This window comes from Engystomops pustulosus, chromosome 5 (assembly GCF_040894005.1).
Source record: "Engystomops pustulosus chromosome 5, aEngPut4.maternal, whole genome shotgun sequence".
Classification (NCBI taxonomy): domain Eukaryota; kingdom Metazoa; phylum Chordata; class Amphibia; order Anura; family Leptodactylidae; genus Engystomops; species Engystomops pustulosus.
The window spans coordinates 76,554,852-76,567,514 of NC_092415.1; the positions used below are offsets into that span (position 1 = coordinate 76,554,852).

A 12,663-nucleotide genomic window follows, 5' to 3' on the forward strand; every position below is an offset into this window, starting at 1 on the left:
CTGGACTTCCATCTATACATCTCAGACGCCATCCCTTCTCGGCCTTTATATAATGCACTTATTTTGCATTGATTGTTAAACACTATTTTTTGCATCCATTTGTGTAAACATGATGCAGCTATACATCCATGTAACCTATAATGATTGTGGTACGGTTTGTCTGTGAGGAAGGGAGAGAGGGATGGCGAACTGTGTTTCTGTAAAAAGTGTTTAAAAAAAATCTATAAAAAAAGATTTGAGTTAAAAAAAATATATATAATACGCTGCGATATTATAAAATGCGATACTCAAGGGAACTCAGAAACATCTGTCAATGAAGCCTGGTGTTGCCCTTGGATCTATTTTTAAAGGGGTATCATCATATTTCACAACTGTCCTAGGTATTTGGATCTGTCCCATTGTCCTGGCTTCGATCTGTTTCTTCTGGACCCATATAGAGTTTGCAGAAGCCAACCAGCATGTCTGGGCCCCTCTCTGATTGGGCCAAGTAGTAGTCCCACGACAGTAGTCCTTTAGAAATCAATAGTGTGCGGGATAGGGATAAAAGCTGTTGCTGGCTTATCATGCTGGCATTTGCCACCACAGACAACATACAGTATATGGAAACCATACAAGTTGTTGTAAGCCTTTCACAGTTCAATAGGAAATACATTTTTTTAACAACCATAACATACTATATACCATACATATACACCATATCCACACCAGAAGCTCCCTCTATGTTCACTGCCTTTGTATGTAGTTCTCGTACGAGATTAATGGAGAAAATGTTTATTCATAAGAATTGGGGTCAGGGTGTAAGAGCTCGCCTTACGGAGACTTTGCCAATTAAGGTAACATTGTGCATTCCTGCCACGATACTGGCACAAACACTTCATAAATACATGTGCAAGCAGTTTTTTTAGTGCAAAGTCAGACAAAATAATTTGCACCAGTTTCTAAATGTGGACCAATGTGTTGATATTTTGCTATTAATTTGGCATAAATGGAAAGTGAGACAGTCTAAAAATACAAGATAAATATCACAGTGTCTACTACTGCATGATAAATCTTGGACACTTTAAAGTGTTTTTTTCCATAAAAGATACACTTTCATACAGGTGCCCCAGCCCTCCACACACAAAGGGACTTTCACACCCTGTTCTCCATGTGGATTGCAGCAAGTTACTTCCATGGGACTAACCCTTTAAGTTGGCACTGTCTATCTTTTAGACACTACTAGTTACCTGTCCCATTATCTAAAGGTGAAGCTTCGCCTGTAACTACAGTATGAGGCTCTCCTGGAATAAATTGAAAACCTTATCCCCTACACCCAAACCAGTCACTGGGTATTTGGGGAAAAAAAATTGTGTAAAACATTGCCAATAGCTACAAAATTCTTCTTACATACCAAGACTTTGTTTTCAACTTTATCGCCCTTGATCTCAAGTTTCACCTTCTTCCTCACGGCAATCTTAATTTTTCTCCCAATAACATCCCGGATGCTTTCTAAAATTAGAATTGAAGATAAGAACATGCAAATATTACTTTTTCAGAATACTATAGGTAAAATGTAACTGGTCTTTTATACCTATAGAAAAAACAACTAGCTCACATAGGTATTATACTTAATAAGAACATATAACGGCCATGGACACCCATGTGTCTACACATCAATGCAAACTGTCTGGCACAAGGGCAAGAAAATTGTTAATACATTTCATTTAGTAAAATGATTTGAAGTTGTTGACAAGCCTGTTTGGCGACTTAATGACCAAGCCACTGTTTTCATTTTTCCACGTCTCATGCAAAGAGCTAATGTAGCTTATATTTTGCAGGATCATTTGTATATTTTAATAACACATTAAAACATTATAGAACAGTGATTTTCAACCTTTTTTGAGCCGCGGCACACTTTTTATACTTAGAAAATCCTGGGGCACACCACCAACCAAAATAGCACAAAATGACACTAAAACAGTCATAAAAGGCCTCCCTTTACTAATAAAAAGGCCCTAGCTGCCTCCCTTTACTAATAAAAAGCCCCTGGCGGCCTCCCTTTACTAATAAAAAGCCCCTAGCTGCCTCCCTTTACTAATAAAAAGCCCCTAGATGCCTCCCTTTACTAATAAAAAGCCCCTAGCTGCCTCCCTTTACTAATAAAAAGCCCCTAGCTGCCTCCCTTTACTAATAAAAAACCCCTGGCGGCCTCCCTTTACTAATAAAAAGCCCCTGGCGGCCTCCCTTTACTAATAAAAAGGCCCTAGCTGCCTCCCTTTACTAATAAAAAGCCCCTGGCGCCCTCCCTTTACTAATAAAAAGCCCCTGGCAGCCTCCCTTTACTAATAAAAAGGCCCTAGCTGCCTCCCTTTACTAATAAAAAGCCCCTGGCGGCCTCCCTTTACTAATAAAAAGGCCCTAGCTGCCTCCCTTTACTAATAAAAAGGCCCTAGCTGCCTCCCTTTACTAATAAAAAAGCCCTAGCTGCCTCCCTTTACTAATAAAAAGGCCCTAGCTGCCTCCCTTTACTAATAAAAAGGCCCTAGCTGCCTCCCTTTACTAATAAAAAGGCCCTAGCTGCCTCCCTTTACTAATAAAAAGGCCCTAGCTGCCTCCCTTTACTAATAAAAAGGCCCTAGCTGCCTCCCTTTACTAATAAAAAGCCCCTAGCTGCCTCCCTTTACTAATAAAAAGCCCCTAGCTGCCTCCCTTTACTAATAAAAAGGCCCTAGCAGCCTCCCTTTACTAATAAAAAGACCCTAGCGGTCTCCCATTACAAATTATGAGCCCGTAGCGGCCTCCCTTTACAAATTAAGAGCCCGTAGCGGCCTCTCTTTACTAGTTAAAAGGCCCTAGAGCCCCCCCTTTACTAATTAAAAGGCCCTAGAGCCCCCCTTTACTAATGAAAAGGCCCTAGAGCCCCCCCTTTACTAATTAAAAGGCCCTAGAGCCCCCCCTTTACTAATTAAAAGGCCCTAGAGGCCCCCTTTACTAATTAAAAGGCCCTAGAGCCCCCCCTTTACTAATTAAAAGGCCCTAAAGGCCACCCTTTACTAATTAAAAGGCCCTAAAGGCCACCCGTCAGGTCGCGTCAGTCACGTGACATGGGCCGCGCGGTACAGGAGCTACAGAAGACGGGCGGATCGCCGACGCGGGGCTTGGAGGTAAGTATGGGGCAGAAATACGGGGGTGCGGCGGCAGCTCGACACCGGGGCAGCCTAGTTCGGGCAACTTTTCCCCGCGGCACACTCAACCTTGTGTCGCGGCACACAGGTTGAAAATCACAATATAGAACATAAAAGAATGAAAAAACATTGGCTTTCTACATAATACATTTTGCTGGGTTCACTTTGTAGACTAAATTACTAGATATCTTTATTTCCCTGTTTGATGCAAAATATTTTTACACCAATGGCTGGTTTTATTATTAGTTCTATTTTGACTTTTTAAAAGCTTTTTATTTAAATTTTTTTGGGAACATCTTGCACATTTCAAAATTATTCTAATTTGACCAAATTGACCAATTGGTTAAACTCAGCACTGAAGTCAAGCTCTCCCAACTTTATAGTGTGCCCTCTGCTGTGATTGAGATAAAGCACCAGACTATTGTAGAGCCATTTAGTGATGTCCATTTACATAGGGTCATCAGCAGAAGGGATGTTCTAGGGTGGGGAGATCTTGGTTTTGGTGCTAAACCCCTCGCTGTCATGACTATATACAATCAGTTAACACCTCACTTCAAAGATGACTTTCTGGTTGGCGCCACCACGCTGGACCATGAAAGAAACCTGATCGGGAAGGTGTTGAGCAGCTTCACAACATAATGGAAACAGTTTATAAGGTCAATTTCTACCAATTTATTTCAGCAGAACAGATATAAAGGGCTACAAAGCAAGCTATAAGGCAGCTCATCTGATGGATTTTATTCTGAACATAACCGAGAAGCACGCGCTGGATAGAACACATAGTGACTGCAGAATGTAAAACACTTTTTTATTCATCTTTTCATTTAAAAAAATGATTATTTATAATATTAATAACACATAAAACATACAATTCAATAACCAGAAGTGTTATTTTAAAGTATCCATAGCCTTAAAGAATGTTTAATTTAATTGCACAAAATAAAATAAAATAATAAATAAAACCACCAAAATTTCTTTTGGGGCCAAGTACGATGTGCCATGAACGTGTTTGTTGCAAGATAAAAGGAAGATGTCCTTTATCCCTTGTTAGTGAGTCAAGTCTAAATTAGAATAATAATCTAGCACCTTATTTTTTCTTTTACATTGTACTGTACATATTTACACATTTAGGATAACATTTTGGTGGTGACATATTTAATAAGCCCGTCTCAAGATTTTTTATTTTTTCTATTGCTGGAAAACTGTAATGAGAAAAGCCTACAGAAGATTGGGTTAGCTGGTAATGCTCAGAAACATGACGGGATTATGGTTGATGTACTTGTGCGTTGGTCATATTCATGATATACACCAAAGGTCAAGGTGCTGCTTTTTGGTGTAGCTTTATTGATGGTGTAGGCCTACACACAAGTACACTCACCGGCCACTTTATTAGGTACACCATGCTAGTAACGGGTTGGACACCCTTTTGCCTTCAGAACTGCCTCAATTCTTCGTGGCATAGATTCAACAAGGTGCTGGAAGCATTCCTCAGAGATTTTGGTCCATATTGACATGATGGCATCACACAGTTGCCGCAGATTTGTCGGCTGCACATCCATGATGTGAATCTCCCGTTCCACCACATCCCAAGATGCTCTATTGGATTGAGATCTGGTGACTGTGGAGGCCATTTGAGTACAGTGAACTCATTGTCATGTTCAAGAAACCAGTGTGAGATGATTCCAGCTTTATGACATGGCGCATTATCCTGCTGAAAGTAGCCATCAGATGGTTTGTGGTCATAAAGGGATGGACATGGTCAGCAACAATACTCAGGTAGGTTGTGGCATTGCAAAGATGCTCAATAGGTACCAAGGGGCCCAAAGAGTGCCAAGAAAATATTCCCCACACCATGACACCACCACCACCAGCCTGAACCGTTGATACAAGGCAGGATGGATCCATGCTTTCATGTTGTTGACGCCAAATTCTGACCCTACCATCCGAATTTCGCAGCAGAAATCGAGACTCATCAGACCATGCAATGTTTTTCCAATCTTCTACTGTTCAATTTCGATGGGCTTGTGCAAATTGTAGCCTCAGTTTCCTGTTCTTAGCTGAAAGGAGTGGCACCCGGTGTGCTCTTCTGCTGCTGTAGCCCATCTGCCTCAAAGTTCGACGTACTGTGCATTCAGAGATCCTCTTCTGCCTACCTTGGTTGTAACGGGTGGCGATTTGAGTCACTGTTGCCTTTCTATCAGCTCGAACCAGTCTGCCCCTTCTCCTCTGACCTCTGGCATCAACAAGGCATTTCCACCCACAGAACTGCCGCTCACTGGATGTTTTTTCTTTTTCGGACCATTCTCTGTAAACCCTAGAGATGGTTGTGCGTGAAAATCTCAGTAGATCAGCAGTTTCTGAAATACTCAGACCAGCCATTCTGGCACCAACAACCATGCCACGTTCAAAGGCACTCAAATCACCTTTCTTCCCCATACCCCCATATCTTTTATTTATGCAAATCATCATCCGCAGCTACTTAGGAGTGGAGTAGATGCGGGGTGGATCAGGAAGAGTGGCTACTCCAAGCCCCTGAAGCCGCTGTCCATCAGCAAGCTTAACAATAAAAATGGCGAAATGAAGAGTGTGGTGGGGACGCGCTAATGGGCGGGATCGTCCACATCCATCGTGGAGTAGCTCCACATCGGTCGTGGAGTAGCCGCGGCAGATGAGTTGCATAAATAAAAAATATGTTTTTCTTAGATTCTACTAAAATCCTATACGCTGGATACATTAAAGGGGTGAGGTCGATAGTAGAAACCTACCATCGGATCTACCTTTTTAGTAGGTAGTTTTCCTTTCACGCATGTCTCTGAATCATCAGTCCTAATTTTACAGGTTTTAACAATGAGATGTTGATTTATGAACATATTTTTTTCAAAAGGGAATGTCCACTGAATCCCATTACATAACTAGACATATACACAAATAGTAAAATTAAGTCTTTCACATAAAAATATTTTCACTTATAACTTTTTTTTTTTAAGTAGCAATTGCCCATTGGGTGATTTGTAGATAAGTAGGTGATAAGGGTTCCTATCGGGACTGATAGAGACAGGTTGGACTTGTATCTGTGAAATTTGTGTTAATATCATCAAATTATGTTACCCTGAGTACATATAAGAAACTTGTCTTTGTCGGAATATCCCTTTAAGTAGTATTTGCCAACTAGATGGTACTATTTGGGGGCCGCCCCTTGCATATTCTGATACTATCAGCACTGATGGGTCAGTAACATTGTGTCTTTTTCATATGTTTAGTGTGTTCACCAGAAAAGCTCCCAAATTTAAACGTGTCCCTAGACAGACATTGGAAGACAAGGGCCTCCTTTTTGCATCTAACTGCTTAATATATGTTGGATCCAGCAGGGAACACTGCATGAAAGTGTAGATGCACACACTCAACTGAGGCCAATGACAGGCTACAACCAACATAGCCTTACAAACAAGCCACAGTACTTGTTGAAGGGCCAAAAGTATTTTCTGGACGCACCCCCCCCCCCCCCCAAAACCAAAGAAAAGGTAACTCCACCAATCAAACATTAATGGTCCATCCTAAGGATAGAGGTTTTTTCCTATTAAAAACCCATTCAATAGTAGGATGCCATCAACCAGCCTAAAGAATGACTAGGTCTTTAAGTCCAGCAACACACTTTCATCAAATTAGATCTGGTATCTCAAAGCGGTTTCTGTAAAGGGGTCATTATCCATTGTCATTATCTGTTACACGATCATTATGGTCATTATCTGTCCAAGAGTTTCATGCGACCCCGCATACAGCGTGCATCTGGCAAGCCTCTGCGGCCCCACATACAGCACGCATCGGGCAAGCCTCCATGACATTACAACTGTTATGTAAGCTAATGTGACATCACAAGTGGGTTGTGAGCATATGTGGATGATGGCGAGGGGGGCTGTGTTTTTATCAGCTGCACCAATGAACTGAATGTAATAAAACATGTTCACTATTCTCATGAGACATGAGAGATATAACATGAATTGCATCATAAAGGCAATGGTAACATGAAATACATACCTCAAGCCAGAGGGCGCGTTCACACGTTGCGTTTTGACCTGCGTTTTCATTGCGTTTGAAACGCATATACAACAGCTGCGGAGGGGCGATTTGCCTAATTACATCACTGTTAACGTTTCCGTTTACAAAACGCATCATTAACGCGATGTTAACGCATGCGTTAACAAAGCGCTAACACATGCGTTTTGTTAACGCATGCGTTAACATTGCGTTTACAAACGTAAACGGTAAAGTATTTAGGCAAATTACCTCACATCAGCTGTTGTATATGCGTTTCAAACGCAATGAAAACGCAACCAAAACGCAACGTGTGAACGCGCCCAAAATGTTTGGACTCGCCTACGCAACTTTGCAATGAATCGTCGGCTCTTTTCGCAAAATCACCAGGTATTAGGATTTATACACTACGAAAACATCCTGTCTGTCAAGGGAAGCAACCGATGTGCCAACTGCAGATCTACAGCCACATTCAGCAATAGGGATCCCAGCAGGGTTGGCGCGTGCACTGGGCATACACGGCAAGTGCCAGGGCCCAGGGTTGCTGGGGGGAGGGGGGAGTCCACATAAGCTGTACACAAAGAATCCATCGGGTAAGACTTTTTTAGTTTCAGAATTTTTTTTTAAATGCCGCCACGTGAGTTCACTGCAAAGGGGCCTACTGAGCCTCTGTTGCCCAGGAGCCTACTAAGACCTGGAGCCGGCCCTGAATCCCAGGGTCATACAGCCACATCGAGCTTTAGGGATCCCAGGGTCCTGAAGCCACATTCAGCAATAGTGATCCCAAGGTCCTAGAGCCATATCCAGCAATAGGGATCACAGGGTCTAGAGCCACATCGAGCTCTAGGAATCCCATGGTCCTAGAGCCACATTCAGCAATAGGGATCCCATAGTCCTAGAGCCACATCCAGAAATAGAGATCCCACTGTTCTAGAGCCACATCCAGCGAGAGGGATCCCATGGTTCTAGAGCCACATCCAGAAATAAGGATCCCATGGTTCTAGAGCCACATCCGGCAATAGGGATCCCAGGTTCCTAGAGCCACACCGAGCTCTAGGTATCCCAGGGTCATACAGCCACATCCAGCAATAGGGATTCCAAAGTCATACAGCAATAGGGATCCCTTGGTTCTAGAGCCACATCTAGCAATAGGGATCCAAGGATCCTAGAGTCACATCCAGCAACAGGGATCCCAGGGTCCAAGAGCCACGTCCAGCAATAGGGATCCCATGGTCCTAGAGCCACATTCAGCAATAGGGATCCTAGGATCCTAGAGCCACATTCAGCAATAGGGATCCTAGGATCCTAGAGCCACATTCAGCAATAGGGATCCTAGGATACTAGAGTCACATCCAGCATCAGGGATCCCAGGCTCCTAGAGCCACATCCAGCAACAGGGATCCCAGGCTCCTAGAGCCACATCCAGCAACAGGGATCCCAGGGTCCTAGAGCCACATCCAGCAACAGGGATCCCAGGGTCCTAGAGCCACATCCAGCAACAGGGATCCCAGGGTCCTAGAGCCACAGGCCAAGGTGCAGCTCTACTTTTAGTTTATGTAAAGGTTGTTAGATTATAGGGAGGGTTATACTGGCAATATCAGAATTTGTGACAGAGAGTGATGCGAGTTTAATGTATATATGAGTAGTGTCATCTCCACTCGTATAAGTGCACAGTGTGGGGGCTTCCTCACTGCCCCTACACCCCATTAGGGCTGATCCTGTGCCCTGACATCCATCCTCCTTCTCCCCAGGGCTGTCACCGCATCTCAGGTCTCCCGGGCAGCCCCGCCCACCCCCTTAACCCCTGCGGCGCCGGGGCCCCGCTTTCACCTGCACAGCGCTGAGGTTATGGCATGGCGCTTACCCTGCAGCTCTTTGGGCACCTCGGAGCTCTCCTCTGTCATGTTGAGCCTCTTGTCTGTGATGGTGCCAGGCGGCGAGGTCCACACAAATCAGCACAACAACAACGTGCTGCTCCTCCTGTCACTCCGGCTGCGGCCACTGCTAGTGCCCATGCCCACCGCGGCTGCCCTCCATGCCCACTGCTCCAGGTCACTCCGATCCAACAGGAAATAAACGTATCCCGGCAGAGAAATCCCTAGCACTGACTACTGAGGGGGAGAGGCTTAAAGGGACGGGGAGAGGCTTAAAGGGACGGGGAGAGGGGGTGGGGTGTGACTGGAGATAGGAGGAGGGGAGGCTGATAACAGCAGCTCTCTGCCTCTTCCCTCAAGCTTCACATTTCTCAGGCATTTTCACCTCCCCGGCCGCCTCCATCTGCCCTGGCTCCAGCTGACTGCCCCATCCCGGGCACAGGGGGCACACACAGGCGGGGGGCAATAACCCATGGCACCCCTGCAGGTACAGCCCCAGGGAGGGAGGGTTGCACCACAGCACAACACCACTAGCTGCACCACCAACCCAATTATTACCTATCCAGCAATGATGCACGAGGTATCTTAAAGGGATTGTCCAGAAATATATATGGTCCCCAGCACACATTGGTCAGTGTTATTTAGCATTACAGTGACTTTCCTGTCAAAACACCCAAAAACATATATACCATACAACTATTCACTGCAACAAGAACTGAGGCCTATGTGGTGTGGACTGGGCTCTGCTCAGCCTGGGGTGACAGAACTAGGCCAGGACCTTGTGGGGATGTGGAACAAGGAATCAGGGATTAAAACGGTGCAACACATTTTATTACTTGATATTACTCTAGGAGTGTGGTCACATTTTCAGTTTCCAAAACCAAAAGCAGGTGTGGATCATAATGGGTGAGAACATATCATGGAAAGGTGCTAATCCTCCAACTTTTTACACTCCACTCCCGATTTTGATGTGCGTTTTTATTGCGTTTGAAACGCATAACAACAGCTGAGGAGAGGTGATTTGCCTAATTACATCACTATTAGCATTTCCGTTTATAAAACGCACCGTAAATGTGATGTTAAAAATGCGTTAACGCGTGCATTTTTGTTACCATGTTACAAAAGTAAACAGTAATGTAATTAGGCAAATCACCTCTCGTCAGCTGTTTTAATGCGTTTCAAACGTAATGAAAAAGCAACCGAAACACAATGGGGCACATTTACTAAGGGTCCGCAGCCGCGAATCCGTCGGGTTTTTCCCGAATATTTCCGTTTTGAGCTGTATTTCACGGGATTGTGGCGCACGCGATCGATTTTTGGCGCAATCGCGCCGACTTTCGCGCGACAGAAATCGGGGGGTGTGGCCACCGGACAACCCGAAGGATTCGGAAAAACCGCAGAATTTAAAAAGCCATTTGTGTCGCAAGATCAAGCACTCGCATACACCAGAAAAAAGCAGGTGAACTTCGGCGGACCTCGGCGCAGCAGCGACACCTGGTGAACATCGGCGCACGGACCTTAGTGAATCCCGGCAGAACCCGAATCAGCGTCGGAGAACACGCCGCTGGATCGCGACTGGACCGGGTAAGTAAATGTGCCCCAATGTGTGAACGCACCCTCAGGCTTTCTTCGCAGGAGATTCACAGAAATTTTTTGTTTAGTAAAATAATAGACAGCACAACAGAAACTATTATGGTCATTGGTGTATTTTGGGCTGCATTGGTGTCTGTCATTTCACATTGTACATTAGTTCCACAATTTTTATTTTCTGCTCCTGAACTGGAAATGGAAATGCTTTACATGAGTGAACTTGGCATTAGAGGTATTTAACCTATTTTGTGGTGACTGGACAGCCGCTTAATGCTAAATGACATTTATCAATCAATCAAATAATTAGCTGAAAATATCATCAAAGTTATATACAGTATACACTCACCGGCCACTTTATTAGGTACACCATGCTAGTAACGGGTTGCACCCCCTTTTGCCTTCAGAACTGCCTCAGTTCTTCGTGGCATAGATTCAACAAGGTGCTGGAAGCATTCCTCAGAGATTTTGGTCCATATTGACATGATGGCATCACACAGTTGCCGCAGATTTGTCTGCTGTACATCCATGATGCGAATCTCCCGTTCCACCACATCCCAAAGATGCTCTATTGGATTGAGATCTGGTGACTGTGGAGGCCATTTGAGTACAGTGACCTCATTGTCATGTTCAAGAAACCAGTCTGAGATGATTCCAGCTTTATGACATGGCATATTATTCTGCTGAAAGTAGCAATCAGATGTTGGGCACATTGTGGTCATAAAGGGATGGACATGGTCAGCAACAATACTCAGGTAGGCTGTGGCGTTGCAACGATGCTCAATTGGTACCAAGGGGCCCAAAGAGTGCCAAGAAAATATTCCCCACACCATGACATCACCACCACCAGCCTGAACCGTTGATACAAGGCAGGATGGATCCATGCTTTCATGTTGTTGACACCAAATTCTGACCCTACCATCCGAATGTCGCAGCAGAAACTCATCAGCAGAGACTCATCAGACCAGGCAACGTTTTTCCAATCTTCTACTGTCCAATTTCGATGAGCTTGTGCAAATTGTAGCCTCAGTTTCCTGTTCTTAGCTGAAAGGAGTGGCACCCGGTGTGGTCTTCTGCTGCTGTAGCCCATCTGCCTCAAAGTTCGACGTACTGTGCGTTCAGAGATGCTCTTCTGCCTACCTTGGTTGTAACGGGTGGCGAAATGCACTGAGTTGCCGCCATGTGATTGGCTGATTAGAAATTAAGTGTTAACGAGCAGTTGGACAGGTGTACCTAATAAAGTGGCCGGTGAGTGTATACTCTAGTATAAGCCGACCGAGTATAAGCCAAGGCACCTAATTTTGCCACAAAAAACTGGGAAAACATATTGACTTGAGTACAAGCCTAGGGTGGGAAATGTATTGGTCACATGCCCCCCAGTGTATAGCCAGCAGCCCCCATGTATATAGCCAGCCCCCAGCCTGCCCCCAGTACTGTGTAAAGCCAGTGCCTGCCCCTCAGTATATAGCCAGTGCCTGTCCCTCAGTATACAGCCAGTGCCTGCCCCCCCTATACAGCGAGGGCCTGCCCCCCTATATAGTCAGTGCCTGCCCCACAGCATATAGCCAGTGCCTGCCCCTCAGCATACAGCCAGTGCCTGCCCCCCTATATAGCCAGTGCCTGCTCCTCAATATATAGCCAGTGCCTGCCCCTCAGCATACAGCCAGTGCCTGCCCCTCAGCATACAGCCAATGCCTGTCCCTCAGCATACAGCCAGTGCCTGCCCCTCAGCATACAGCCAGTGCCTGCCCCTCAGCATACAGCCAGTGCCTGCCCCTCAGCATACAGCCAGTGCCTGCCCCTCAGCATACCGCCAGTGCCTGCCCCTCAGCATACCGCCAGTGCCTGTCCCTCAGCATACCGCCAGTGCCTGCCCCTCAGCATACCGCCAGTGCCTGCCCCTCAGCATACCGCCAGTGCCTGCCCCTCAGCATACCGCCAGTGCCTGCCCCTCAGCATACCGCCAGTGCCTGCCCCTCAGCATACCGCCAGTGCCTGCCCCTCAG

The 12,663-nt window shown here is 45.4% G+C and overlaps 1 protein-coding gene across 2 annotated transcripts in view; it reads right to left on the minus strand.

Moving 5' to 3' along the window:
• The window catches only part of CARMIL1 (capping protein regulator and myosin 1 linker 1), a 186,504-nt gene extending 177,162 nt beyond the window's left edge, over positions 1 to 9,342 (minus strand). For both annotated transcript variants that reach the window (XM_072152417.1, XM_072152416.1), the window contains exons 1-2: positions 9,061 to 9,342; positions 1,391 to 1,488 (exon numbers count right to left, since the gene is read on the minus strand). In XM_072152417.1, the coding sequence (XP_072008518.1) occupies positions 1,391 to 1,488; positions 9,061 to 9,100 (138 nt within the window). In that variant the 5' untranslated portion in view covers positions 9,101 to 9,342. The remainder of the gene's footprint in view (positions 1 to 1,390; positions 1,489 to 9,060) is intronic.
• Between the last annotated feature and the right edge of the window lie 3,321 nt (positions 9,343 to 12,663).